Source organism: Oryx dammah, unplaced genomic scaffold (genome assembly GCF_014754425.2).
Source record: "Oryx dammah isolate SB20612 unplaced genomic scaffold, SCBI_Odam_1.1 HiC_scaffold_19, whole genome shotgun sequence".
Classification (NCBI taxonomy): domain Eukaryota; kingdom Metazoa; phylum Chordata; class Mammalia; order Artiodactyla; family Bovidae; genus Oryx; species Oryx dammah.
Window position 1 is genome coordinate 21815496 of NW_024070203.1, and position 26637 is coordinate 21842132.

The 26637-nt window shown below is 44.3% G+C and overlaps 1 protein-coding gene across 1 annotated transcript; it reads left to right on the forward strand.

Annotated features, from left to right (window-relative positions):
- The first annotated feature begins 330 nt into the window (after positions 1-330).
- HHLA1 (HERV-H LTR-associating 1) lies at positions 331-24731 on the forward strand. The gene is made up of 16 exons (XM_040262118.1): positions 331-409; positions 1559-1618; positions 2881-2940; positions 5051-5131; positions 5627-5710; positions 6079-6162; positions 10577-10660; positions 10869-10925; positions 11034-11126; positions 14028-14291; positions 16132-16377; positions 17502-17570; positions 17896-17970; positions 21041-21197; positions 23428-23510; positions 24688-24731. The coding sequence occupies exons 1-16, from the start codon at positions 331-333 to the stop codon at positions 24729-24731; spliced, it is 1620 nt and encodes a 539-aa protein (XP_040118052.1).
- The last annotated feature ends 1906 nt before the right edge of the window (positions 24732-26637 follow it).

The following is a 26637-nucleotide window of genomic DNA, read 5'->3' on the forward strand; positions in this document are numbered from 1 at the left end:
GTCCAGAAGGTGAAGCCTCCACTATCCGGGGCACCTGAGTGACCCTGCAGAACCAACCGATGTGCAGCAAGTACAGACTGTAAACAAGAAATCAACTTTTGTGGTTGATTTCAGCCAGTGAGGTTATGGAGTTAATTTGTTACCTCTGCATAACCTCACCATCAGAACCACAGGTGCCTTTTATAGATTGTTATTTCTAGTGACGCCCCATGCGGTGTTCTCAATATTACTTCCCTGGTGGATGTTCTGCAGCAAGGTGGTTAGTAATTCAGCTGGTTTCCTGCACATGCTTGTTTTGCTTGCTTCCAGGTGGGCCAGAGTATGGCAAACATGCCAGGCTTCCTGCTACGTGGTCCTCTGGTGAGGCTGTGCCTGGATCTCACATGTGTCCTGTCCCTTTTCAACACAGGTGAGTCTAGTCAAAGTCCAAGTGTCTTGGTCTATAAACTCTGTTTGAATATTCATTGTTCTTTAGAAAATCGTAGCATACAGTGTTTCAGCCCAGAATCTTAAATGATCAAATTTACTACTGCCATTAATCAAAATGACAGTAGCAAATTTCCCATTTCTGATTTTGTCCCTCGTCCCATTTATTCTGTTGCATTCGAGTCCCATTTATGCCACAGAATGCTCTTCCCCTCCACAGTGACCACCCTTGTTCAAAGCATCATCTTCCCTTCGCTGGAGCTTCCACAACCAGCTCCCTGCTTCTCCTCTTCCTCTTGTCTCTCCATATTCCATTCTCCACTCACCAACCTAAGGCATTCTCTCAGACATTTCATTAAGCCACTTCCCCAGTTCATCCTTCATTTTTCCCTCCTCCTCCCGAAAAGTATTTAATGACTTTCTACTTCTTCTCTTTGGGCAGCATCCAAAGTCCTTACATGCTCTACATGGTCCATCCTACTTCCCCAACTCCAGTTCCTACAATCCCTTGTCTCCATCCTTTCTGTGCCATCATGTTGGCCTTCTTCCAGTCTGTAAAATAATACTCTTGCCCATCTCAGACCCTGGGCTGAGACCGTCATCTATACACTGAATACCCCTTGAGCCAGCTTTGTCTCTGCTCTAATATGCTCACTTTTCAGATCTCAGTGGAGCATCATCTCCCAGGGATGGCTTTCAGATCACTGAGACTAGATCAGGCTCCCTGTTCCATGCGCTCCGAATGCCCTTCAGTGTAACTAGCGTTGTCTGAAATAACATCCATAGGTCTTCCTTTCCTTCAGTCCGCCCTCTCTACTAGACTGTAAGTTCCGTAAGGATGGATTCTGTATCTATCTGTTCCATCATACTCTCCCAGTATCTGATACACACAATGCCTATTAAAATCTAGACGCTTAATGGCATGATGAACTATTAGCATTGCTATAGTTAATCCACAAATATTTAATGACTAAATTAGTGAATGAATAAGCCAAGTACATGTTGGATTTTAAGCAAGTCCACAATGCAATTTTCTCATCTTTAAAAGGCTTATTTTGGATTAAATTTTCTCTGATGTTATATCTGTGTTATAATTTCTCTGATGAAATTTTTTTTTTTTTTTTTACTTTAGTGTCTTCCTTTAGAGAAGAAGCTGAGAAGGAAAATGTCATGATTTTCCTACCTACAACAGGTAAATGAACAGGTGGTCTTTCCTAGGACAAATACAGCATGACTCTGCTCCTACAAGGAATCTAAAATCGTCAGACTTGAAGAAGCAGAGATAAGTAAGGTGGATGCAAGAATCTGGGGCGGGGAGGGGAGATAGGAATAGGGTGACTGGCCAGAGGTGGGATTTAGGCATATCACTTAACATTTCTGGACTTCAATTCCTCATCCTTCAAAGGGAGTGAGGGATAAGATGACTTTTAAGGATGTTATAAATTTCTGGGGCTGTGCTTCCACGATACTATTTTACTCATGAAAACTTATTCCAGCATCTGGAAATAAACAAGTTAAGAAGGAAAAAGATGAGACTTGGCTTGGTGCAACAGGTAACTAGACCAGTCCTAAAGCCTGACTCATGCTGTAACACAATGACCCATTTTCCAGTTTCTCTGTGCCTTGGTTTTTCCATCTATAAAATGGGCACAAAGCACCTGTCCATTGGAATGTGACATGAAAAGTAATCATTGCAACAATAGTAGTAAATGATGCAGTATGATTAAGTGGCATCTAATCCCAAACAGCTGACCTTTCAGGTCTCGGCTTTGCAGGGATGTCTCCTCCGTCCCAGAGAACAGGTTGGGTTCTCTGATAGAGGTGTTCCTAGCATCTTGGTATTCCCTGTTTGACTCTCCTCACATGGGATGACACGTGAGTGTCTCTCCTTCCTTTAAATCACAGACAATAGGCTCTGCAGACATGGAGACAGGGTCCTTTCCCATTGACTTATTTATACCAAACACCTAGCGTTCTGCTTGGCCCTAGGTGAATGTTTATTGAAAAAATAAAGAATGAATGAATGCCTTTGGTATTTCAAGATTTCCTTTGACATTCTCTTCTTTGGCAGCATGAAATTTGCTGCGTGGGCAAGTGACTCCCTCTTCTGGAAGTAGGTTCTGACTCTTTATTACCAGGGCTTGGTTGAGCAAATTTAAGCAAGTTTCTTCTGCTCTCTGAGCCTCGGTTTCCCAACCCAGTGAAGAGAAGGGGTGGATTAGATACCCTGCATGGGAATCCACTTGTCTACTGATTAAAATGTGCATTTCTAGAGCACGTCCAGTTCAAGGAGACTAGAACCCCAGGGGTGAGGGAGGGATTGCAGTGCATTCAGCGATGCTGACCTTCACGAAGTCAGAGGGCAGTTATAGTACAGACCTCCAAGGCCTCTCCAGCAGCGTGGGGTTGGGATTGAAGGTTCCATTTTTCTCCTGAAGGCTTTTCTCTTCCCAGGGTCCGGCCTCAGAGAAGAAGAGAGGAGAGAAAAGGGGATCGCTTTTCTTGACACTACAGGTGAGTACTCACCCCCCACACACCCCAGTGCTCCATGAGAGGCCTGGACCACTGAGATCACTTCTCCCACCATTGGACCCCACCCCCATTCCATCCCCCAATACCAGGGATTCCCTGGTGGCTCAGATGGTAGAGAATCTGCCTGCAATGCAGGAGACCCAGGTTCGATCCCTGGGTTGGGAAGATTCACTGGAGAAGGAAATGGCATCATGCTCCAGTATGCTGGCCTGGAGAATTCCGTGGACAGAGGAGCCAGGTGGGCTACAGTCCATGGGGTTGCAAAAAGTCAGACATGACTCTTTAGTGAACCACTAACACTTTCACTTTAACTTCCCAACCCCCAGAGCAGGGCTGCAGCGTCTCTCCAACCCTCAGATCGCTTTAGCCACAATTATTTGAACATTAAGTAAGAGATGAAAACAACACTGTTTGTAAAAACATAAAAAGCAGCATTGAGCACTGTTTCTACCTTGTCACATCTCTCCACTTGGCTGCACGCTATCAATATGTGAGCAATTGGTGGATGGATGGATGGATGGATGGATTTAGGTACTGATGTCCATGCTGTGTGTGCGGTGCAAAGTCGCTTCAATCATGTCCAACTCTTTGTGACCCTATGGACAGTAGCCTGCCAGGCTGCTCTGTCAGTGGGACTCTTCAGGCAAGAATACTGGAGTGGGTTGCCTTTGCCTTCTCCAGGGGATCTTCCCATCCCAGGGATCGAACCCAGGTTTCTTAGTTTCCTACATTGGCAGGCGAGGAGCAACCCCACCTCCAAGGGAAAAATATCACTAACCTCAGATATGCAGATGACACCACCCTTATGGCAGAAAGTGAAGAAGAACTAAAAAGCCTCTTGTTGAAAGTGAAAGGGGAGAGTAAAAAAGTTGGCTTAAAGCTCAACATTCAGAAAACTAAGATCATGGCATCTGGTCCCATCACTTCATGGGAAATAGATGGGGAAATAGTGGAAACAGTGGCTGACTTTATTTTGGGGGGCTCCAAAATTACTGCAGATGGTGATTGCAGCCATGAAATTAAAAGACGCTTACTCCTTGGAAAGAAAGTTATGACCAACATAGATAGCATATTCAAAAGCAGAGACATTACTTTGCCAACAAAGGTCCATCTAGTCAAGGCTATGGTTTTTCCAGTAGTCATGTATGGATGTGAGAGTTGGAGTGTGAAGAAGACTGAGTGCTGAAGAATTGATGCTTTTGAACAGTGGTGTTGGAGAAGACTCTTGAGAGTCCCTTGGACTGCAGGGAGATCCAACCAGTCCATTCTAAAGGGAATCAGTCCTGGGTGTTCATTGGAAGGACTGATGCTGAGGCTGAATCTCCAGTACTTGGGCCACCTCATGTGAAGAGTTGACTCATTGGAAAAGACCCTGATGCTGGGAGCGATTGGGGGCAGGAGGAAAAGGGGATGACAGAGGATGAGATGGCTGGATGGCATCACCGACTCAATGGACATGAGTTTGAGTAGACTCTGGGAGTTGGTGATGGACAGGGAGGCCTGGTGTGCTGCAATTCATGGGGTCACAAAGAGTCAGACATGACTGAGCGACTGAACTGACTAACTGCATTGGCAGGCAGATTCTTTACTAGTACCACCAGCTGAGAAGCCACTGATGTCTGGGAACTATTAAGTCTGAATCTCTGAGGATGAAATCCAAGCATCAGAATTCTGGAATTGAAAACAAAATCTTTCTGGTGAGGCCAAAGGTCAGCCAGGATCCACGCATCTGTATTAGACAATGTCATTATTTGTATTATATAGGACATTGAGAACTCCTGCAATTTCCTGGAGCTGATATATTATACATGAGCATCCCCTGCCAATCTCTACTCTCTCCACATGCAGAGATATTCCCTAAAATAAGTGTTCCTGTGTTTCACCCAAACTTCTCCTTTCTACTCTTGCTTGTCATTGTGTATGTCATTAGCTGTCACAGGAACTGTCTTTTATCTTCCAAATCCTTGTGCCCAACATAGAGTGTGAGTTCATGTCCAAACAGGAGGCGCATCTGCCTGAATGCTGGAAATGAGGAACTTCTTCTGTTGCCAAGAAAGGCCTGCTGGTGACATTATCTTTGAATCTCTTTCAGAACTGCCTGCAAGGTCAGTTGATCTGTCTGCACTTAACCTCACAGAGCTGGTGAATGGGATGCTGAATAGAGCTTTAAAAGGTAACCTTTTTTTTTTTCTTTTTTAAGCACAATCCAGGTTCATTTTTGTTTTCTTCTTGCCTCACTTCTGGACTCTCCATGACCTGGGCAAGACCCATTCTATTTCTGCGTATCTCAACTCCCTCATGTTCTGAGTGGAGGATGTGTGTCCTACTTAACTCTTGATGAGATTGAAAACATCCAAATGAAGTAGGAAGCCTGCCAGCATTTTGAGAGCAAGATGAGTTCCAAACACAGCACCTGTGCAGTCATCTCTAATCATAGCTATATTGTGAGAGAATTGCCAGTTTAAAGATAGATCAAGAAATTTAGTCAAGGGACACGTATTTTTGCATTTTGGGGTTTTTTTTGATTTGATTTTTATTATTTTCAGTGTTTGTTATTTTATTTTTATTTGTTCATTGTGTTATTAACCTCTATGATTGATTCAGTAATTTCTATTGCTGTTCAATATTCTGGGTGGGCATTTGCTCTTTATCTTGGTATCTTTGGCAGATAGCAAGAACTTCTTCTCTTTGTTGAGCGTCACTTCTTACAGTTCATTCGCCTTCCACAAGTTTTCTGTGGCTATTTATAACAGTAAGTGCTGCTGGCTCTTCTTTTATTTTTAATTTATTTTATTGAAGTATAGTTGATTTACAGTGTTGTGTTAATTTCTGCTATATAGCAAAATGATTCATATGTATATGTGTATATGCATTCTTTTTCATATTCTTTTCCATTATGATTTATCACAGGATATTGAATATAGTTCCCTGTGCCGTACAGTAAGACCTTGCTGTTTATCCATTCCATACCAATAGCTTGCATCTGTCAATCCCAAAGTCCCAATCCATCCTTCCCTTCTCCCCTCGCCAAGCTCTTCTTGGTATTGAGAATGGTAAGCGATGGACAGGCAGGGCCAGGCTATGTGTCAGGGTTGCTGCGTACTTTGTTTCTCTTCACAGTTTCCAACCTGAAGACTCTGGATCCAGCCAACTTCCCCACGCGGTACTGCTACTGCTTAAACAACCGAACCAACAATTTATCAGGTTGGTACAACTCATCATGAGGCTTGCAACTGATTTTGCTTGTGCCCTTTTAGATACGTAGAATTCTTTTTCTCCTTTGACTAAAATAAGAAAATGCCATGATATCTATTATGCTTAAATACGTGCACATTCATTGTCCCAGAAATTTCCTTTCTTGGTTTTCTACCAGGAAACAGTTCTATCTGTGCAAAGGGGCAAGAACAAAATGCAGCATTGTTTAAGAGTAAAATCTGAGAATGATCTAAACACCCATCATCAGGAAAATGGTTGAATAGTCTGCTGTATAATTAAATCTTGGAAAGCAGCCATAAACAGTACATAAATATGGGCATGTGACCAGATTTGGTCTGTGTATGGAAATATTTCATGACATTTCCCATTAAAAAAAGGAAGTTGCAAAATAAATAACTTGAGTAAAATAGCACTGATGAAAAAATATATGCCTATCTGAACACTGGGTGGGTGATTACCTCCAAAAAGAAGATTAGAGTCTGGGCTTGAAATAGAAGAGTGTTGATTAAGGGAACCTGGTATTGTCTGATTTTTTTTTCAAAGGCAGTATATTCATGTATTTACCATGTTTTCTATGATGTTTTATAATCTTACTTAAACTAATCAGCAGGTCTTAAAAAACCTTCTATTCCAATAAATATAAATATGCATTTTCTTTCATATGAATTCATAATATTCATTGAAAATAAAGTACCATAATTTATTTAATTTATCTCCTCCTGATGCAAACTTTCTTTACAGTTCTCCACAATGCTGTGATGAGTACCTGTGTACAATCACTTGGAGTATTTGTCCAATTATCCCTATACGATAAAGTCTTCAAAATAGAATTGTTGTCTGACAGGAAGGGGGTCCTGTGATGATTCACATCACTAAACATCCCTCTAGAAACCTTGCATAAGTTTACACTCTGACCAGTAATGTTTGAAAGTGTGTGCTTTTCCTCACCCTTGTCGACACTGAGTACTGAGACATTCATAAGTCATCCCCAATTAGACAGACATGAAAGTAGTCGATATCATTCATCTATGTGTTGTTAATCAATCAGATAATTCAAATTTTCACTGAAACATAGAATGTCTTCGAGGCAGTGATAACTGATTTTCGTCCAAGCCTAGGACCCGACTGTGGGAGCAGCTCTAAAAGGAGAGTTGACAAATGTGTTGAGTAAGAGATATGTATGAGCAGTGGTAGAAATTTTCAGAAGAATTGGTGCTTTAGCACAAGGCAGACCTCAGCTCAAATTCAAGCCCTGCCACATACTCAAAGACCTTAGGAAATTTCATCACCTCTCTGAAGCTTGCACAGAATTTGAACTTCATCCTTGGTGTCTGGGCTCCAAAGCCATGCTCATAGCTTCCATGTGATATTAATGTTGTTGTTGTTCAGTCGCCAAGCGTTGTCTGACTCTTTGTCACCCGATGGACTGCAGCATGCCAGGCTTCCCTGTCCCTCACCATCTCCCAGAATTTGCCCAAGTTCATGTCCATTGGTGATGCCATCCAACCATCTCATCCTCTGCCTCCTCCTTCTCCTCCTGCCTTCAGTCTTTCCCAGCATCAGGGTCTTTTCCAATGAGTCAGCTGTTCGCATCAGGTGGCCAAAGTATTGGAGCTTCAGCTTCAGCATCAGTTCTTCCAAAGAGTAGTCAGGTCAATTTCCTTTAAGATTAACTGGTTTGAGCTCCTTGCTTTCCAAGGAACTCTCATTATATGATGTATGTGATATTAATAGTGGACTGAAATTGTGGATTGCAGTTTCTCGGTCTGTTTAGGAGTCTCTCTCCCCCACTAATCTCAGCTCCTGATGGGCAGAGATGGGGTCTTACACAGTCCTCCAGTGCCTCAGTGATGTCTGGCACATGGTAGACACTCAATGAATGTTAGATGAAGGAATTAATAGCAATGGAGACTTTGAGAAATAGAAAATAGATGGCGAGAGAAATGAAGTACTTCCCCTCTTCAGTTTTTACATTTAGCAATGTGCTAGGGACAGACTGGTCTAAACAGACATAACGAAGGAGGCCTGCCTTCTTCATGGCCAAGTGTCCACACTGTGTAGGCGCACCACCACAGTACCCTCCAGGAGACTAACCGTGAACCCACGCAGGCATGGCGATGGTGTGGCTCCAAGACTCCAGCTCAGATAGGGTAGCGCCCGCCTCCCACTGGCCTCACATGATATATGCATTTCACCAGCTGTCACATTACCTTTTCATACCTCTCTGAGTTCCATATTTTCAATGCTCTGGGTTCTATATTTTCAAAGCTCGCCCCCAACCCCAGCTCATAACCCTATTACTGAAAACAATCATTTATGCAAGGCATGATGGGAAACTATCCACGGGACCTCAGAAGTGTCTTTAAAAAGTCACTGTTTGGGGCCCCTAGAATAAATACTCCTTGTTGTAGAAGCCAAAACCTTGCTGGGTCCTGGAAAATGATAAATGGACAGCAGAGGAGGAGGCAGCTGTATGTCTAGGAAGTGTGTTAGGAACTTTCATCGGTCAGTGGCTCCCGCCATGTTAAGACTTGTTCAGAATGCGCTCAGACAGAGAAGATTTTATAGCTTGAAATGCGGTAAGATTGTCTCCGTCTCCTCCCATCAGACTTCTTAACATGGAGGGCAGAAGAAGAGCTTCCTTGTTCTATTTTGTGTAGAGTTCTTGTTCCCTTTGGTAGTCTGTCATTTATAATCCACCACTAGATTTGATATCATTTTGAAAATCCGAAGTTACTTAAATTTACATCCCATGTCTGCAGAACTGCTTCCTATCCAGTGAATTTGGTGTTCTAAATCAATGAGATGAAATTGTGAGGTGTAATATGTGAACCGTGAACTTCCTGATGTTCAAGCTGGTTTTAGAAAAGGCAGAGGAACCAGAGATCAAATTGCCAACATCTGCTGGATCATGGAAAAAGCAAGAGAATTCCAGAAAAACATCTATTTCTGCTTTATTGACTATGCCAAAGCCTTTGACTGTGTGGATCACAAGAAACTGTGGACAATTCTGAAAGAGATGGGAATACCAGACCACCTGACCTGCCTCTTGAGAAATCTGTATGCAGGTCAAGAAGCAACAGTTAGAACTGGACGTGGAACAACAGACTGGTTTCAAATAGGAAAAGGAGTACGTCAAGGCTGTATACTGTCACCCTGCTTATTTAACTTCTATGCAGAGTACATCATGAGAAATGCTGGACTGGAAGAAACACAAGCTGGAATCAAGATTGCCAGGAGAAATATCGATAACCTGTCATCAAATGCAGATGACACCACCCTTATGGCAGAAAGTGAAGAGGAACTAAAAAGCCACTTGATGAAAGTGAAAGAGGAGAGTGAAAAAGTTGGCTTGAAGCTCAACATTTAGAAAACGAAGATCATGGCATCCGGTCCCATCACTTCATGGCAAATAGATGGGGAAACAGTGTCAGACTTTATTTTTGGGGGCTCCAAAATCACTGCAGATGGTGACTGCAGCCATGAAATTAAAAGATGCTTACTCCTTGGAAGAAAAGTTATGACCAACCTAGATAGCATATTCAAAAGCAGAGACATTACTTTGCTGACTAAGGTCCGTCTAGTCAAGGTTATGGTTTTTCCAGTGGTCATGTATGGATGTGAGAGTTGGACTGTGAAGAAAGCTGAGCACTGAAGAATTGATGCTTTTGAACTGTGGTGTTGGAGAAGACTCTTGAGAGTTCCTTGGACTGCAAGGAGATCCAACCAATCCATTCTGAAGGAGATCAGCCTTGGGATTTCTTTGGAAGGAATGATGCTAAAGCTGAAACTCCAGTACTTTGGCCACCTCATGAGAAGAGTTGACTCATTGGAAAAGACTCAAGGTGGGAGGGATTGGGGACAGGAGGAGAAAGAGATGACAGAGGATGAGATGGCTGGATGGCATCACTGACTCAATGGACATGAGTCTGAGTGAACTCCGGGAGATGGTGATGAACAGGGAGGCCTGGCATGCTGCGATTCATGGGGTCTCAAAGAGTCAGACACGACTGAGTGACTGAACTGAACTGAAGGGAAACAAATCAGAAAAATTACTGATTTTTTCATTACTCAATAGTCTGGTCTTGCACAGCTCTTTGGTACTGGCAGAGAAGGGTTTGGGTGGTGGGGGGAAGGCGGGGTGTGGTGCAGGCAGGGAGGGAAATGGGAGAAGAAAGGAGATTATAGTGGTAGATCCCGAAGTTTTCTGCCTGCTTAAAATTAAGACTTAAAAAGAAACTGGTAATATTAAAAATGGTTGTTAGTATTCCTCAATACACTGAACTAAATCAAACTTGTAAAATTTACTTTGAAAAATCCTCATACAATATACTTCTCCTCTCAGGTCTCTGAAACTTAAACCGAGCTTCAGAAATGTAACCTCCCTCAATCTGTCTTACAGATTTCACCGCCCTCCTGGTGGACATCATTGGAAATTCTACCAGCTACCTCACAGAGATTTTTAAGTCAACTTCCATCCTCTCAGGTATGTTTATCTTGAAAATGCTTGGCAAATATTGAGATTTGGCACTCAGCATGGAATATGAAAAAGCAGGGCTCCTAAATAAGGAGTTAGCCTTGTTTTCTTGTAACAACTGGAGCTAGAAATTTCCAACTTAATTTTCATTTCAACCAAAGACTTAACAGCTTCAGGCCCATTGCTAAGTCCTGCTGTGTCCTGGTCTGTCTTGCAGTGAGTCAAATGAATGAATCCGACTGCATCTTCATCTGCGTGATGACAGGAAAGTCAGGTGAACCACCAGCAGCCATTCTTTGACCAGCTCTCTGAGCTGAGAATTGCACACAAACTCTCCTACATGTAAGCCCAAGATTTGACCCTGCTGGTGTGGTTTCTGCAGGACGGAATCTTTCTGACTTCTGGGAGCTGGTGGAAAAGTCCCCTGTTATCAATTACACATTTACCAGCAACATATCTGGTGTTCTGGGTGAGTGTAAACCTCCCAAACTCCTACAATAGAGTCTCCAGACCAGGGTCCCAGCTAGCAAGCTGAAGATTGAACACTGTGCTCAGGTATTTTATTTAGCTGTATTGTGTTAAAATCAGAGGATTTTGTCACTAAAATTTTTTTAGATTTCTAGATTTTTTTTGGCAAAAGACTGGCAGCCCTGGGTCCTCCCTCTCACCCCTGGCAACAAGCAAATGGAGTTGAGCTGCCATCCGCCCTGTTAGGAGAGACCCCTTTCTCCTCTTCCATAGCCCTCACCTCTCCCTGTTGCCTTATACTTCTTTTCTCATATAAACTACCTGACTTTTGTAGGTATTTGAATTTGTGACCCTATTGTAAACATTGCCACTCCATAATACCTAGATACCATCCAGATACCAGATACCATCCAATCCTAGATACCATCTTCTGCCCCTCCATACTCACACCTACCCATCTTCCTGCATTTTCTCTGGCACCAGGTGGCATTTTGGGTCACCTTAAAGCTTTTTCTTCTACACTTAGCTGTCATTTCTAGCTGAATATAGTTTCTGCAATGTGGCTGATCTTCCAAGACTATTTGCTACTGCTGTGATGATCTTAGTTCAAGTTATCATCAACCTTTACTATAGCTGCCTCTGAACCAATCCCCTTTGAGCCAGTCTCTTATTTCTCTGAAATATCCATCCATCCCCAAAAGAGTGATAATATGATTGGATTATATCTTTCTACTGCTCAAAAATCCTCAATGCAGCAGCAGTGGGTCCGAAATCCTTGCTAAGGAGTGTACATTTCTCTATCATCAAGCCCACACTCATCTACTCTCTTTACATAAATCTCTTGCTAAAACTCTACTGAAACCCCTGCCTCTTCTTGCAGATGGCATACGTCTCCACACCTTTGGAATTTTCAGAATGGAAGTTCCCTACTTTTCCATATTTCAGAATCTAATTTGTCTGTCAATGGCTAACTCAGCACTGACTCCTCTTTCCAACAAAATCACCTAACCAAAGTTAGTCTTCTTTCCTCTGTAATCCTACAACACTCATTTGGACTCTCTGTTACTCCAGGTTGAATCACAGATGACTTTATCTGTGTGTCTCCTCAAGGAATCACACTTGAAGGCAGAGGCAGAGGCCTCCTTTAGCTCCACAGTCTGCCTTCATCTTGACGCCTCACATTGTTCTTTGTGCACAGTAGGCTCTTCATCAGTGTTCCTTGGAGTGAAACGAAGTTTGCAGTCAACCTCCAATTCCACTGCACAAGGCTGCCTTGATTGGTATTTACTGTAGGTAGGGTGTGAGGGTGTGCTAAGTCGCTGCAGCCGTGTCCAACTCTTTATGACCCCATGCACTGTAGCCCACTGGACTCCTTTGTCCCTGGGATTTTCCAGGCAAGAATACTTGAGTGGATTGCCATGCCCTCCTCCAGGGGCTCTTCCCGACCCAAGAATCAAACCCACATCTCTTATGTCTCCTGCATTGGCAGGCGGGTTCTTTACCATTAGTGCAACCTGGGAAACCCCTTATTGAAGGGCATCTCTTAGTTATGGAAGTTATCAACTTGTGCTTGATAAAGAGATGCAATGGGCCATTGGTGGGTTCCTTTCAGTTCTGAGGACAGATTTGAGGGTTAAGCCAATCTCACTTCTTCAGAGAGTCCTTCCATGACTTTCCACCCCCAGTCTCAATTAGATCTCCCCTTTTGTGCTCTTTCTGTAAAATTTTCGAAGCAAAAACTGCTTGGGAAGAGAGAATGTGTTGACCCAAGGCTGATGTGCTTGATGGCAGTCACCTGTCTGAGTGATGGTTTGATTGGCAGGTACTCAGCCCCATGTCCATTCATCTGGGAGCAAGGACCAGGCTTCTAGTGCATGTGGAGTGATGCTGAGCCAGAAGTAAGGCAAGAGAGAGGAAATAAGGTTGCAGGGCCATCTTCTGCAATTGCACTGGTTGTGCCCAACACATAGTTGCCTGCCAAACAGGCATCTAGGGGCTGAAATCCCACCTCTCTGCAGGCCAGCCTTTGTCTACCCAGAGGATGGGACCTTATGGGCTACTGGGAGCCTGTCCTGTTCTGACATGGGCCCCCATTCCCTAAGCCACCCTTCTGCCGAGGTAGGCTTAGTGAACACTTGAGTCTCTTCCTCCTTCTCTTTATGGAGCATCCAAGGACACTGCAGGGATCTTCCTCTGAATGAAGCCTTCCTGCTGTCTTTGTAGGGGGCTTCGTGGGTGGCTCAGTGAGTAAAGAATCCACCTGCCAGTGCAGGAGATGCAGGTACGATCCCTGGGTCGGGAAGATCCCCTGGAGGAGGGCATGGCAATCTACTCCAGTATTCTTGCCTGGAAAATTCCATGGACAGAGGAGCCTGGGGAGCTGCAGTCCATGGGACCACAAAGAGTTGGACATGACTGCACTCACATGCTGTCTTTGTGGGAGCCTATCTTTCACGTGGTTTCTGCCTGAGAACCCCTAGTTCCCAGATTTCACCTCTGGCCCCTAGTCATACCCCCAGGGCACTTGAGCAAACCTAAGCACTCTTCCAGGGACCAGCGTCAGAGCCACGGAGGAGCAAAGGGCTGCGAGGTGGGCGAGGACTCTGATGGGAGTCAGGTTCTGTTCAGGAAACACGTCAAGTGTCTGATGCTTTTGGGTCTGACAGCTTTGCATTTTGGGCACAGGGCTTTTTCCTGCAGTGTTTTCAGAGCTTGATATTTCAGCTTAGTTTCAGCTCACTCAAGAAGAAACCCTCTTCTTGGTGATGTCAGGTACTGTTCCGAGTGATTTTGAAGCTCTGTATTGTGTATATTTGCCGTCCAGGGACCTTCCAGTGGCTTTACAGTTCTTTGTGTCCAAAATATCAGCATAGTAAAGCTGCTCTTGACTGTCTCCTTAAATGTGCAGCTACCAGGGCGTCAGCCCTGACTTCACAGCTCACACCCACAAGCCAGCAAACACTACCGAGGACGAGCCCCCCACATAGAGCCCAGAGGCCTGGAGTGTCCACTCTGAGGACCTCTTCTGGGACAGACAGAACGCCTCCTTCAGAGGAAGAGCAGGCCTTGAACACAAACATGCTTCCTGAGCCTCCCAGCAGAGCCACACCCAAGGCCACGGCCAGAGCCACAGCCACCCTGGACATGGCCTCTCCCACCCTCCCGGACTCCGGTAAGGCTTCTCACCCTCTCCTCTCCTGTCTTGTTTGCCCCCCATCTCAGTTCCCTCTAGGCTCGGATAAATAAGTGAAATCCTTCCTTTATCCCTTCTCCACCAACCCCTTTCTTCAGCATCCCTTAAATAAGATGTGTGAACCAGTCTGGGTCTAATACATATAAGCAAAGGTGACAAACGTCACTGGCATAATGTCTTTCTAATGTTTATTTTTATAGCTTTTTACATTTTGACGTAGCTCAACATTCACAGTTGCAAAAATAGTACAGAAGTTTCCTGGTGCACTTCATGCAAGCATCCTCCAATAGTAATATCTTACATAATTGTGTTATATTGTAACATCAGGTATTTTTATTTCAGCAGAGCGGTTGGGAATTCACACACTAATGAAATGAAATGAACTCAGTATTTTATGGCAGGCAGGGTTAGGCTGGATAATGATGCCAAGAATATGTTAATGACTTAATGTCAGTGTAAAAAGCTGCTGCCAATGACCTGCTGAGAAGTTCTTCCTTTCCCATCATGTTTGTGGACACTGATCAGTGGTATTACCACTAAAAATGTAAAAGTCATGCTAATCTTATTTGGAATAAGACACAACTGAGATAACTCTTTCATTGAAAGACAGTTATGTCTCAATGAGCTCCAACACTGCACCAGAGTCACCAGAATTCATTCATTCATTTACTTGTCAATGCATGTATTTAATATCAGACCCCAGGCTAGCCGTTAAAAAAAAAAAACCCACAGCTCTATCAATGTTCTCTTTCCTTCCTGAGCTCTCAGACCACGGAGAGAGGCATAGGCAAGCAAACTGATCAGTTGTTATTCAGCCTACAAAGAGCTATTATTCTAGAGAACCCAGAGAGAGGCTCCCCTGAGAAGGATGAGAATTGACAAAAAGTCAGGCAGGCAGGGAAACAAAACTGAGGAAAAGGAATCAGCTTCACTAACTAGAAAAGTTTGTAGTAATATATCTGCACCAGGACAGTTATACAAAAGAAGAAAATGTTCTGGTATAACATGAAAAAAGATGTGATTGCAGGTGGCAAGGGGAATCATAAAATACCTAGCTATCACCCTAACAGGGAAAGTGCTAGTTTTATGTAAGAAAAACTGCCTAAAACTTTAACAGGAGTAATAAAAGCATGTTTAAATAAAGTGATATATCATGTTCTGGATGAGAAATCTGAATATTTTAAAAATGGCAACTGTTTCCAACTTAACTTACAGAGTTAAGGTCCTCCCAGGAGTTTAGTTTTGTAAAAACTTGAAAAAAATTTTTTTTGATTCCTACCATGGTAATGAGCAAGTGAAAACCATCTGACGAGTTTTGTTTAAAAGATCAACAAGAGAAGACTTGTCTTAATAACCATCCTGTGATATTGTCAGGCTGGCATCATCGTCACCACCACCTCCATTTTAATGGTAAAGCTAAAAAAAAATTTGATAACTTGCCCCAAAGTTCACAGCACAGAGGAGCGGGGAACAGAATTTACATCTCCAGGTCTCCTCACCTTAAACCTTGTAACCTTTCCACTATGCCACATGATTAGAAATGTATTGCTTAGATTTCAGAGTCCACCATCCCCCAAACACACACTCTAGCTGATTGTTTAGTGACCTAGGAATTTGGAGAAGTTTTTTCTTACTTGGTAGTTAGGAAAACGAAGTTTAGTTTGGTCCCCTTATTCCAGTTCAGGACAGAGCTGAAGTCCCTGGATAATCTATATTATACATGCACATTGTATATACCCTTTGATTATATGTCAATGTCTTGTCAATTTTACATCTGAGTCAAGGCAGTCAAGCATGTACATGCCCTGTTACCGTGCAGCTACTAGGAAGGTGGCCAGAACTCCACGGGTGACGGCCCACAGACAGGCACAGGCTTCCACTCTATCCACGCCCTGGGCTCAGGTCACCAGTGAGAAAACTCCTGGAGGGCCTCCCTGGGAGACCCTTCCCTCCTTGCCTACATCTCCTAAGGCTGAGGAGACTATGAACACAAGGAGCCTTTCCCAGCCTCCTGCCGGGACAGCAGCCGCAGTTGGCAGCCCGATCCAGACCAGCCCGACCTCAGGTAAGAGAGAATGCCTGCCCCTCCCTCCACTGTTACTGTTGTTTAGTTGCTGAGTCATGCCCGACTCTTCTGTGACCCCATAGCCCGTAGCCCGCTAGTCTCTGTCAGACTCCTCTGTCCACCTGTCCATGGGATTTCCCAGGCAAGAATCCTGGAGTGGGTTGCCATTTCTTTCTCCAGGGGATCTTCTCAACCCAGGGATCAAACCTGTGTCTCCTTCATTGGCAGGTGGATTCTTTACCACTGAGCCACCAGGGAAGCCCCCTACCTCTATTAATTACATATAAATATAACGATATGCACATTAAAATATAATCACAATATGAAGATGGCCTGAGCTCTGAAACTTTGTTGTCTGATTCCAATTATGTGTTTGTTTATGTATTTATGTGTATATGCATGAGTGTGTAATAAATACACACAGAAAATAAAAAATAGATTGAAAAGAAATTCACATCACGTTAACCTTGACTGTATCTGGGCAGCAGAGAGGATTTTGATTTTTCATCACTGCAGTGTCATGGATTTTCCATATTTTCTACTCCAGTAACCAGACAAAAGTGGTTTCTGTGCTTTCTAGAATTCTGTTTATTTACTTTGGGCTGTACTGGATCTTTGTTGCTGCTCGGGCTTCTCTCCAGTTGCATGCAGTCGGCTCACTGCAGCGGCTTCCCTTGTGCAGCACAGGCTCCAGGGCATGCTCCGGCCTCAGCAGTTGCAGCTCCCGGGCTCCAGAGCTCAGGCTCAGTAGTTTTGGCTCACGGGCTTGGTTGCTCTTGGCATGTGGGATCTTCCAGGATCAGGGATTGAATTCATATCTCCTGCACTGGCAGGCAGGTTCTTTACCACTGAGCCACTGGCGAAGCCTGGTTTGTGAGTTTTTAAAATGACTTCTGATCCCTGTAGCCAGACTCCCTTCTTCTAGGCAACTGTGTTCAGTGGATTGTAGCATTCTTCACTGCTGCGCTATTTCTAACTGACTTTTGCATCCTCAGTATCCTACCAGGTATCTGGCTTGAACAGGCAGCAGGGGATGAACAGGGCAGGACGGGTGTCAGGGCACAACTTCTGCTCAGGCACCCTTAGAAGACGGCCAAGCTCACCTCTCTCTCTTCTTGTCCCAGGTCCGTCCACCCCTGGCACACAGACTCCAAGTCCTACCAAGGCTCCAGCCCCCAAATATCCGCAGGCAGGTAAGAATGTGGCCTTGCAAAGGGCAATGCTATACCCCAGGTGGGAAGCATAGTTTAAGGGCAGTAGCATGAGGCAATGGGGGTGTCTGCAGGCAGACCAAGCTTGCTATTGTACTTTACTGGTTCTAGAAGGAAAAGAGGCAGGAGAATTAAGTCTTGCTGTGCTAGTAAATGACCCTGTAATCTTCATAAATCACTTCCTCTTTCTTGACTACAGTTTCTCCATAGATTTGAGAGTTCTTTAAGATGCCATGATTCTCTGGTTGTATGTATAACCCAAGACCACTTAATTTTGACCTTTGTGAGGCCATTGTTACCTATGCAGGTGACCTCCCTGCCGTGTGGACCTTTATACCTGGTGAACAGTCAGCCTTGATCCCAGGAACTCACCAATTTTCAAGTATGTACCAGCGCCCTGTCACTTCTATAGCTTGTGTTTGTTTTGGAAAAAGTTGTATACTATAATAAAAAGAGGTTTGTTTGATAAATTTAGATTCAGACTGCTGGGATTAAATCTTAGCTTTGCTGTTTACTGGTGAGGTACCCTCCTGCACTCAATTTCCAGAATTCAGTTTCCTCTGCTGTAAAGCGAGAATGATAATAATTATTGTGGGCTCTAAAAATGTCTTTCCTCTGCAGGGTTTTGTATTGAGGAAGATAATGTGTGTGGAAGTGATTTGGAACTGGACAGCACCATATAACTTAATTCAAACAACTTTTGTTGAATGAACACCCATTGAGAAAGTGCTGTACACTTTGCAAATGCAAGCCATTCTTACAATGAGCATGATGTTAGCAGAAAGAGAGGAAGGAGGAAAGGATGACTGCAAAATCCAACCCCTGGGGCTTCCCTGACCATCTACCGGTTAACACTACGTTTTTCCAAAGCAGGGATGCAGGGGGCATGGGTTCGATCCCTGGTCAGGGAACTAAGATCCTACATGCTGCATGGTGCTGCCCCCGCTAAATAAGTGATATTACTAGGATCATACAATATGTAACCTTTAATGCAGTTATACCTCAGTTTAAAAGAAAGAAAGAACTTTAACAATAAAAAGAAAAAAGAGGGAATTCCCTGTTGGTCCAGTGGCTAAGACTTCTTGCTTCCAATGCAGGGAGCTTGAGTTTGATCCTTGATCAGGGAACTAGATCCCACATGCTGAAACTAAGACCTGGTGCAGCCAAATAAATAAATAATTTGTTTAAAAAGACTGTTACAGTTACTTGAAGAAATTGACAATCATTATTATCAAACAAAATAAGTCAAGGATTTTCATCTGAAAAAAATAAAATGACCCTTAGAAGCTCTTTTACAGCCCATGCAAACTAGAAAAACTTTTATTGATGTCATCAAGCCCTATTAGCATTTTTAAAATTTTTAATGTTTTAATCTTATTTTTATATATTTTAAAACATGCTTTTTTAATGTAGGCAATACATGCAGATAGAATAAAATTTTTTAAAATTTTAATTGAAGTATAGTTGGCTTGCAACGTCACATTAATCACTGCTCTAAGGCAAAGTGGTTCAGTTACATACATATATGCAATATATATATTTTGTAATATTCCTTTCCATTATGGTTATCATAAAATATCAAATATAGTTGTCTGTGCTATATAGTAGGTCCTTATTGTTTATCCATTTTATATATAAAACTTAACATCTGTCAAGCCCTAAAAAAAAGAAAACTTTGATTCCCAGCTGTTGAGGGCCATTAACTTCTGTTCTGTTTGAAAGGCCATCCCTGTATGTACACTTCATTCTTTTTTTTTTAACTTTTTATTTTGTACTGGAGTATAGCAGATTAACAATATTGTCATGGTTTCAGGTGAACCGTGAAGAGACTCAGCCAATACATTTGCATGTATCCATCATCCCCTAGACTCCCCTCCCACACAGGCTGCCGCACAACACTGAGCAGAGCTTTCTGTGCTCTACAGTAGGCCCTTGGTGTGTACTTCATTCTTACGGAATTCAAGAGGAAACCCTGATCTGGGTTTGCATGGGGGTTTTCAGGACTCCTGACAGAAGTTCAGAACTTGGGGTTTCTGTGATCTGCGCTGCATTTTCCCAACTTTTGAAGGTCCAGCTCTCTCCTTTGTTTCTGTGGAGCCAGTTTGCAGAAGATAGAAATGGATACAAAGCGAGTCTTTCAAAGGTGGTTGAGTTCTCAGGTCCCTCCCACTCCTGGATGCCTTTCAAGACTAGTTTCCTGAATGTTCCCGGACCATCCAGTCACATGTCAACACGGCATTATTAAATTGCTGGACCCTGCACCGTCTCCTTTTTCATATCACCTAAGATCTGCTTGGCCCTGCTCTAAACCTGCAGTGAATGGTGAATGGGCCTTTCAGACACAAAGATTTGATTATGTTACCATAGGAAATTACAGCCCTTTTTTCTCCAGGTTCTAAAGAAACACATGAGAGGTGCAGATGGGGGCAATGGTTGGACTGCATTTTAGAAAATGTGTTGGCTGTATCTCTCTGGATCTCTCCCTAGAGAAGGAAATGGCACCCTATTCCAGTATCCTTGCCTGGAGAATTCCATGGATAGAGGAGCTTGACAAACTACAGTCCATGGGGTCACAAAGAGTTGAACCTGTCTTAGTGACTAAACAATAACAGTCTGGATCTATATCTGTATCTGTTGTTCTTTAGTCACTAAGCCGTGTCCAACTCTTTTGTGACCACATGGACTGTAGCCCACCAGGCTCCTCTGTCCATGGGATTTTCAGGCAAGGATACTGGCGTGGGTTGCCATTTCCTTCTCTAAGGGATCTTTCCAAACCAGGGATTGAACCCACGTCTCCTGAATTGGCAGGTGTATTCTTTACCACTGAGCCACCAGGAAAGCCCATCTCTACCCATATTATCTATCTCTATATAGCTCTAGGTATCCATCATTTCATCCATTTAATGAGGGATGTAGTTTCTCTAGGAATTTTCAGGGAGACCATCTCTGATTTCCTCCAGGAATTGGACCCTCACCTTTCTTCCTCTGTCTCTAGGATCTCTCACAGCAGCTTTGATAGTCATGGTGAAGCAAGGCCATATTTACCTGTTGTTCCAGAGCTACTTGAGACCAGGGGCGAGACAATATTCACTCAGCACAGTCCCTAACAAAGGGAAGAGAAATGAAATGAAAGTCGCTCAGTCATGTTCGACTCTTTGCAACCCCGTGGACTGTAGTCCATGGAATTCTCCAGGCCAGAATACTGGAGTGGGTAGCCTTTCCCTTCTCCAGGGGATCTTCCCAATCCAGGGGTCGAACCCAGGTCTCCCGCATTGCAGGCAGATTCTTTACCAGCTGAGCCACAAGGGAAGCCAAGAATACTGGAGTGGGTAGCCTATCCCTTCTCCAGGGAATCTTTCCAAACCAGGAATCTAACCAGGGTCTCCTGCATTGCAGGGAAGATGCATGCTAAATGCTTGTTGATGTGACTGGCCTGGGATTGCATCTTCCAGGGTGTCCTGAGCCGCTCCCTAAGGAGGGGGCTATGACCGCTGCTCCCCTCGCGCTGACAGTGCAGAAGCTCAACCCTTGTCTGATGGAGCTGTGCCGCTTCTTCCAGCAATGCCTCTGCACGAGCCAGAAGAAAGAGCCCAAGATGGAGGCTGGGAGGTAACCTGAGCCACTCACTACTCTTTGCATCCAGTACTTACAGGCTTCTGACTCTGCTCGGCTCCTCTGCAGGCTACTAGGCGGCCAGGCATTAAATAACTAACACACAGGTGACAGCGGTACCTTGAGGAATGCACTCCCCAGTAGGTCTTCTGCTGTACTTTCACCCCCTTGAGAGCCAGGATGGAACCCTATTCATTTCTGGGTCCCCAGAGCCGGGGGGGAGGGGAGGTGGCCATGCCACAGTGCAGTCAAGTGTTGTCAAGTTGACTTGCTGCATCTGCTGTTACAAATCTGCTGGAACTGTGTTACATTGTGTTACATCTGCTGGAATAATTACAGGGGCCTTTGAGCGGTCCTGAGCCCCAGTGCCCTCAGTTCAGTTCAGTCCAGTTGCTCAGTCATGTCCGACTCTTTGCAACCCCATGAATCACAGCACACCAGGCCTCCCTGTTTATCACCAACTCCCGGAGTTCACTCAAACTCATGTCCATCGAGTCAGTGATGCCATCCAGCCATCTCATCCTCTGTCGTCCCCTTCTCCTCCTGCCTTCAATCTTTCCCAGTATCAGGGTCTTTTCAAATGAGTCAGCCCTTCACATCAGGTGGCCGAAGTATTGGAGTTTCAGCTTCAGCATCAGTCCTTCCAATGAACACCCAAGAGTGATTTCCTTTAGGATGGACTGGTTGGATCTCCTTGCAGTCCAAGGAACTCTCAAGAGTCTTCTTCAACACCACAGTTCAAAAGCATCAGTTCTTCAGCTCAGCTTTCTTTACAGTCCAACTCTCACATCCATACATGACCTCTGGAAAAACCATAGCCTTGACTAGATGGACCTCTGTTGACAAAGTAATATCTCTGCTTTTTAATATGCTGTCTAGATTGGTCATAGCTTTTCTTCCAAGGAGTAAGCGTCTTTTAATTTCATGGCTGCGATCACCATCTGTAGTGATTTTGGAGCCCAAGAAAATAAAGTCAGCCACTGTTTCCACTGTTTCCCCATCTATTTGCCATGAAGTGATGGGACCAGATGCCATGACCTTAGTTTTCTGAATGTTGAGCTATAAGCCAATGCCCTCAGCCTGGTATGATTTATTAGAAGAGAATAATCAGAGCATTTTGTCTATTGTTTAGTCACTAAGTCATGTCTGGCTCTTTTGCACCCCATAGACTGTAGCTCACCAGGCTCTTTTGTCCATGGAATTTCCCAGGGATTTTCCTTCTCCAGGTAAATTGAAGGTGATAGAACCTGGGAAATCTTTACTGCCAAGCTCTACATGAGCAATTGCTGCTCCCCAGAAGCTTCCCAGATGGCACTAGTGGTAAAGACTCACTCGTCCCTGCTCAGGAGACATAAGAGATGCAAGTTCAATCCCTGGATCAGGAAGATCCCCTGGAGGAGGGCATGACAACCCACTTCAGTATCCTTGCCTGGAGAATTCCATGGACAGAGGAGCCTGGTGGGCTACAGTCCACGGGGATGCAAAGAGTCGGACACAACTGAGGCGACTTAACACAGCACAGAAGATACTAGAATCACAGAATGATAGAAATGGAAGCAATTAGAGAATGTTTAGCCCAGCCTCCTTGTATATGAGGTGAAGAATTGACAGGGAAGTGGATTCTCAGAGTCCGACATCAAGCCAGTGATACAACTTGCACAGAAAACTCTTCTTCCTAATGCTATGTGTGACCTTTCCACTGAAGCCCTTTGAAGCAATCTCTATAGTCACCAGCCAAGAGCAGGATGTTGTCTTGCTAGGTATTGGCTGCATGGTTAACTCTAACAGCCCTGTACTCTGACCACCTCGCACAAAAGTAGGTGAATATCACCACTGATCGATCACTTATGGTAATTCTGGCACCGTTGGGGAACTTTGCAAACAGTATCTCCTGTCTTCCGCAGGATACCCTATGAGTGTAGATTCTATTATTGTCTTTAGTTTATATACGATAAAACTAAGGCTCAAAGCATTGAGTAATCAGCCTGAAGTCACATGTCCTGGCAAGTCCTGATGGTAGAACTAAGAATAAGTCTTTCTGACTCTAAAGTCTGAACTTCTTCCTGTGAAGACTCATTCTCTACCTTTCCTCCCACAGCCTATAAGGATGGAGAGAGAGAATTTTTTATTGTGAATAATTAGCCATTATGACTTTCTTTTTTAGATGGTTCTCTTCTAATAGCCACAAAGGATAATAATTACTCTCAACTGTGATTTCAATCTTTAGGTATTGTCTTGACTACTATTCCTGGTTTCTGAAGAATGCAACATACATCTGTCAGAGGGTGAAAAGGATATTCCAGTCACACAGTAAGTACACAGCCAGACTATTTTACGAAAAAGGTCTAGAACTCTGCCTTAGCACAGGATCAGTAGGAGGAGGTGTAACTCATTTAGTGATCATGAATCCTAGACACAAAGTCTAGGGTAATTCTGAGTTCCTTTCACCTAACTGTATGAAAAAAAAAAAAAAAGCAGGAGTCAGCCCAGCAAAGCATTGTGTCTTTCTGTGTGCTCTTGGGCAAGCTTCTTCCCCTCTCTGAGTCTCCCTGTAAGCTCTTAAGGCAAAGACAAATGAAAGAGGAGATAATCGCCATGTAAGCACTCAAATGCCTGACCAGAGCAAAGTGCATACACATGATTCAAGAAAAAGACGGCAGCCTGACCTGTTACAAGCGGGGTGTAGGGTACCCCCATCCTTGTCCTCAGGCATCCTCGGAAGCCAGACGTCTTCATTTTAATTTTCACTCCTGCTGACAAAAGTGGCTGATGTAGTTTGTCTGTTCCGAAAAGCAACAATGTGGCCATTTTATTGTTCCCTCTTCCTGAACTGTCTGGCCAAGGGAATCTGGCTTCCTAAAAATCACCGGAACCAAGTTGAACTCTGAAAGACCCCTTCGAAATGTAACTCAAATATAAGCCGAGTGGTCATATGGCTGTGCATTATATTACAACAGTCAAACAAAAAACAATGCAGCCCTCCAGCCCTCCCTTGTGGCTTTCATTTAATTAATTGATTTATATTTGGCTGCGCTGGGCCTTCCCTGCTGGGCGGGCTTTTCCCTAGTTGCAGAGAGCGGGCTGCTCTCCAGCTGCAGTGCAGGCTTCTCATCGCAGGGGCTTCTCTCGTGGATCTCAGGCTCTAGGGCACGCGGGCTTCCGTAGTTGCAGTTCCGTGGCTCCAAGGACACAGGCTGAATAGCTGTTGCACACGGGCTTAGCTGCTCCATGGCACGTGGAATCCTCCCTGACCAGGGATTGAACCCCTGTCTCCTGCATTTGCAGGCGGATGCTTTACCACTAAGCCACCAGGGAAGCCTGGAAAGCGGAGTCTTGATCACTGGACTGCCAGTCCTTGCACGAGCTCCTTCATTCTCTGACATTGACTCTGAGTGACACCCTGTCCAGTGCATTGCCCTCTAGGAAGAGCCTGAGCGGAATTGATTTCTCTGTAGCATTCCCTTCTCTCTCTTCTTTTTTCTTCCAGCCTTAAAACAAAAATGCCTTGAGAACATCTGCAAGTCTGTTTGAGTCTTGAAAAAACAACGGGGCCTCACAATACCCTGGGTGACCTCTGTTCACCCTGGCCCCTGGCCCAGGTTGGTGGCATTTGCAGAATTCACCCAGGCTCCAGCTCCAGATCATCAATTAACTGAATGCGGGTCTTTATGGAAGCAGCATCTCTTTCTCTCCTGTGTAAGGTATTGAAGGTAGAAGAGCACATGTTAGAGCTCTCATAGTCAGGGAAGTGATGCCAGCTTCCTTGCGTGCCCTAGTAGCAGCGCTCAAGGAGCTGGTGGAAGTCATGGAGACCTAGCAGCTGTGCTCAAGGCGCTCCCACGGTGACTGAGACTGAAGAGGTGGTGTGCAGGGTGTGAGGCTAGCATGAGCAAACCAGCCCAGGCACTGAGGCTCTCAGCACCCAAAGGCACGTAAACCTGGGACTTCAGGAAGACGCCGCAAGCGTAGATGAGGAAGACTGAACCCGTCCTCTGGAGAGAGTCACATATGATTTCTCTGTGCGGTTTATCCAAACAGCTAGTCTACAGCTAATCAGACTTGCTGTACTATGAATCCAGATAATCCTCCAAGCCCCCTAAGTAGGAGGTGATGAGAACCTTCCCTCAGGAGGAGGTGAAAGAGTTGTTTTGTGGATGTCCTGTCTTGATTTCTCTTCTGTGCATCCCCAAGGCTACTCTCAGGCTTGATGATGCACTAATGGGACTCACAGAACTCAGAAAAGCTGGTATAGTCACCTTGCCTACTGATGACAGCAAAAAGAGACTAAGCCAGCAAAGGGAAAAGGCACAGAGGACAGAGTGCAAGCAAGGCTTCCAGCTGTCCTCTCCAATGGAGCCACATAGATGGCGCAGAATTCTTCTAGCAATGATATATGGCAACGCGCATGGAATCTTGTCAACTGGGAAACTCACCCCAGCCATGGAGTCCAGGGTTTTTACTGGAGTAACAGTCATGTAGGAACATGAAGAGCCCATGTTGCTCAGGCTCCAGCTCCTCCATGGGTCAGGTTAACATTGTGTGACCCAAGGCCCCTGCTATAAATCACCCTGTTAGCTTAGACTACCTGGCATGATCCAAAGTCCCAGGTATAAAAAAATACTCTTTTAAAATCTTTTTAATTTTGTATTTGGAATATAGCCAATCGACAACTTTGAGATAGTTTCAGGTAGACAGCAAAGGGACTCAGCCATATATATACATGTATCCACTCTCTCCCAAACTTCCCTCCCATCCAGGCTGCCACATAACAGAGCAGAGTTCCCTGTGCTACACAATAGGTCTTTGTTGGTTATCCATTTTAAATATAGCAATGTGTACATGTTGATTCCAAACTCCCTATCCATTCCCCTGTCTCCCTCCCCTGGTAACCATGCATTTTTTCTCTAAGTCTGTGAGTCCACTTGGAATATTACTCAGCCACTAAAAAGAAAGAGATGATGTCATTTGCAGCAACACAGATGGGCCTAGAGATGCATATGGAGTGAAGTAAGTCAGAGAAGGAAAAATATTGTATGACATCCTTTATATGCAGAATCTAAAAAGAAATGATACAAATATACAAAGATACTCTTACCAGGTGGTATATTTCAAGGGTTTAGAGATTGTTTTTTTAAGGACTAGACCTTTCTTTGGAAAATGCTTGGTTTGAATGTCCTTTTGCATCAACCCTCTACTGCAACTCACACAATGAATCATCTCTCTCTTTGGATCAGGTCCCCGTATGCAATTTCCACGTCCATTATCCCAGTAAATGTCAAGTGTTTCTGCAGAACATTACTAAACTCTCTCCAGTGGCCTTGCCTGGACCCCTTCATTCCTCACTGTGGAGACAGCTTTCCTCCACCCATTCACCCTAGATGCTGCTGATCATCAATTCTTCCTTCTTTATGATCTATGCCTGCCCTTCAGTGAGAAG

Bases quoted from the DNA above. Each gene is read 5' to 3' on its own strand.
- HHLA1 (XM_040262118.1), top strand. From the start codon at position 331: ATGCCAGGCTTCCTGCTACGTGGTCCTCTGGTGAGGCTGTGCCTGGAT. The intron at 5,132-5,626 runs GTAACCTTTTTT...TATCTTTGGCAG, and splicing joins GCTGAATAGAGCTTTAAAAG to ATAGCAAGAACTTCTTCTCT. The intron at 23,511-24,687 runs GTAAGTACACAG...TTTTTCTTCCAG, and splicing joins AAGGATATTCCAGTCACACA to CCTTAAAACAAAAATGCCTT.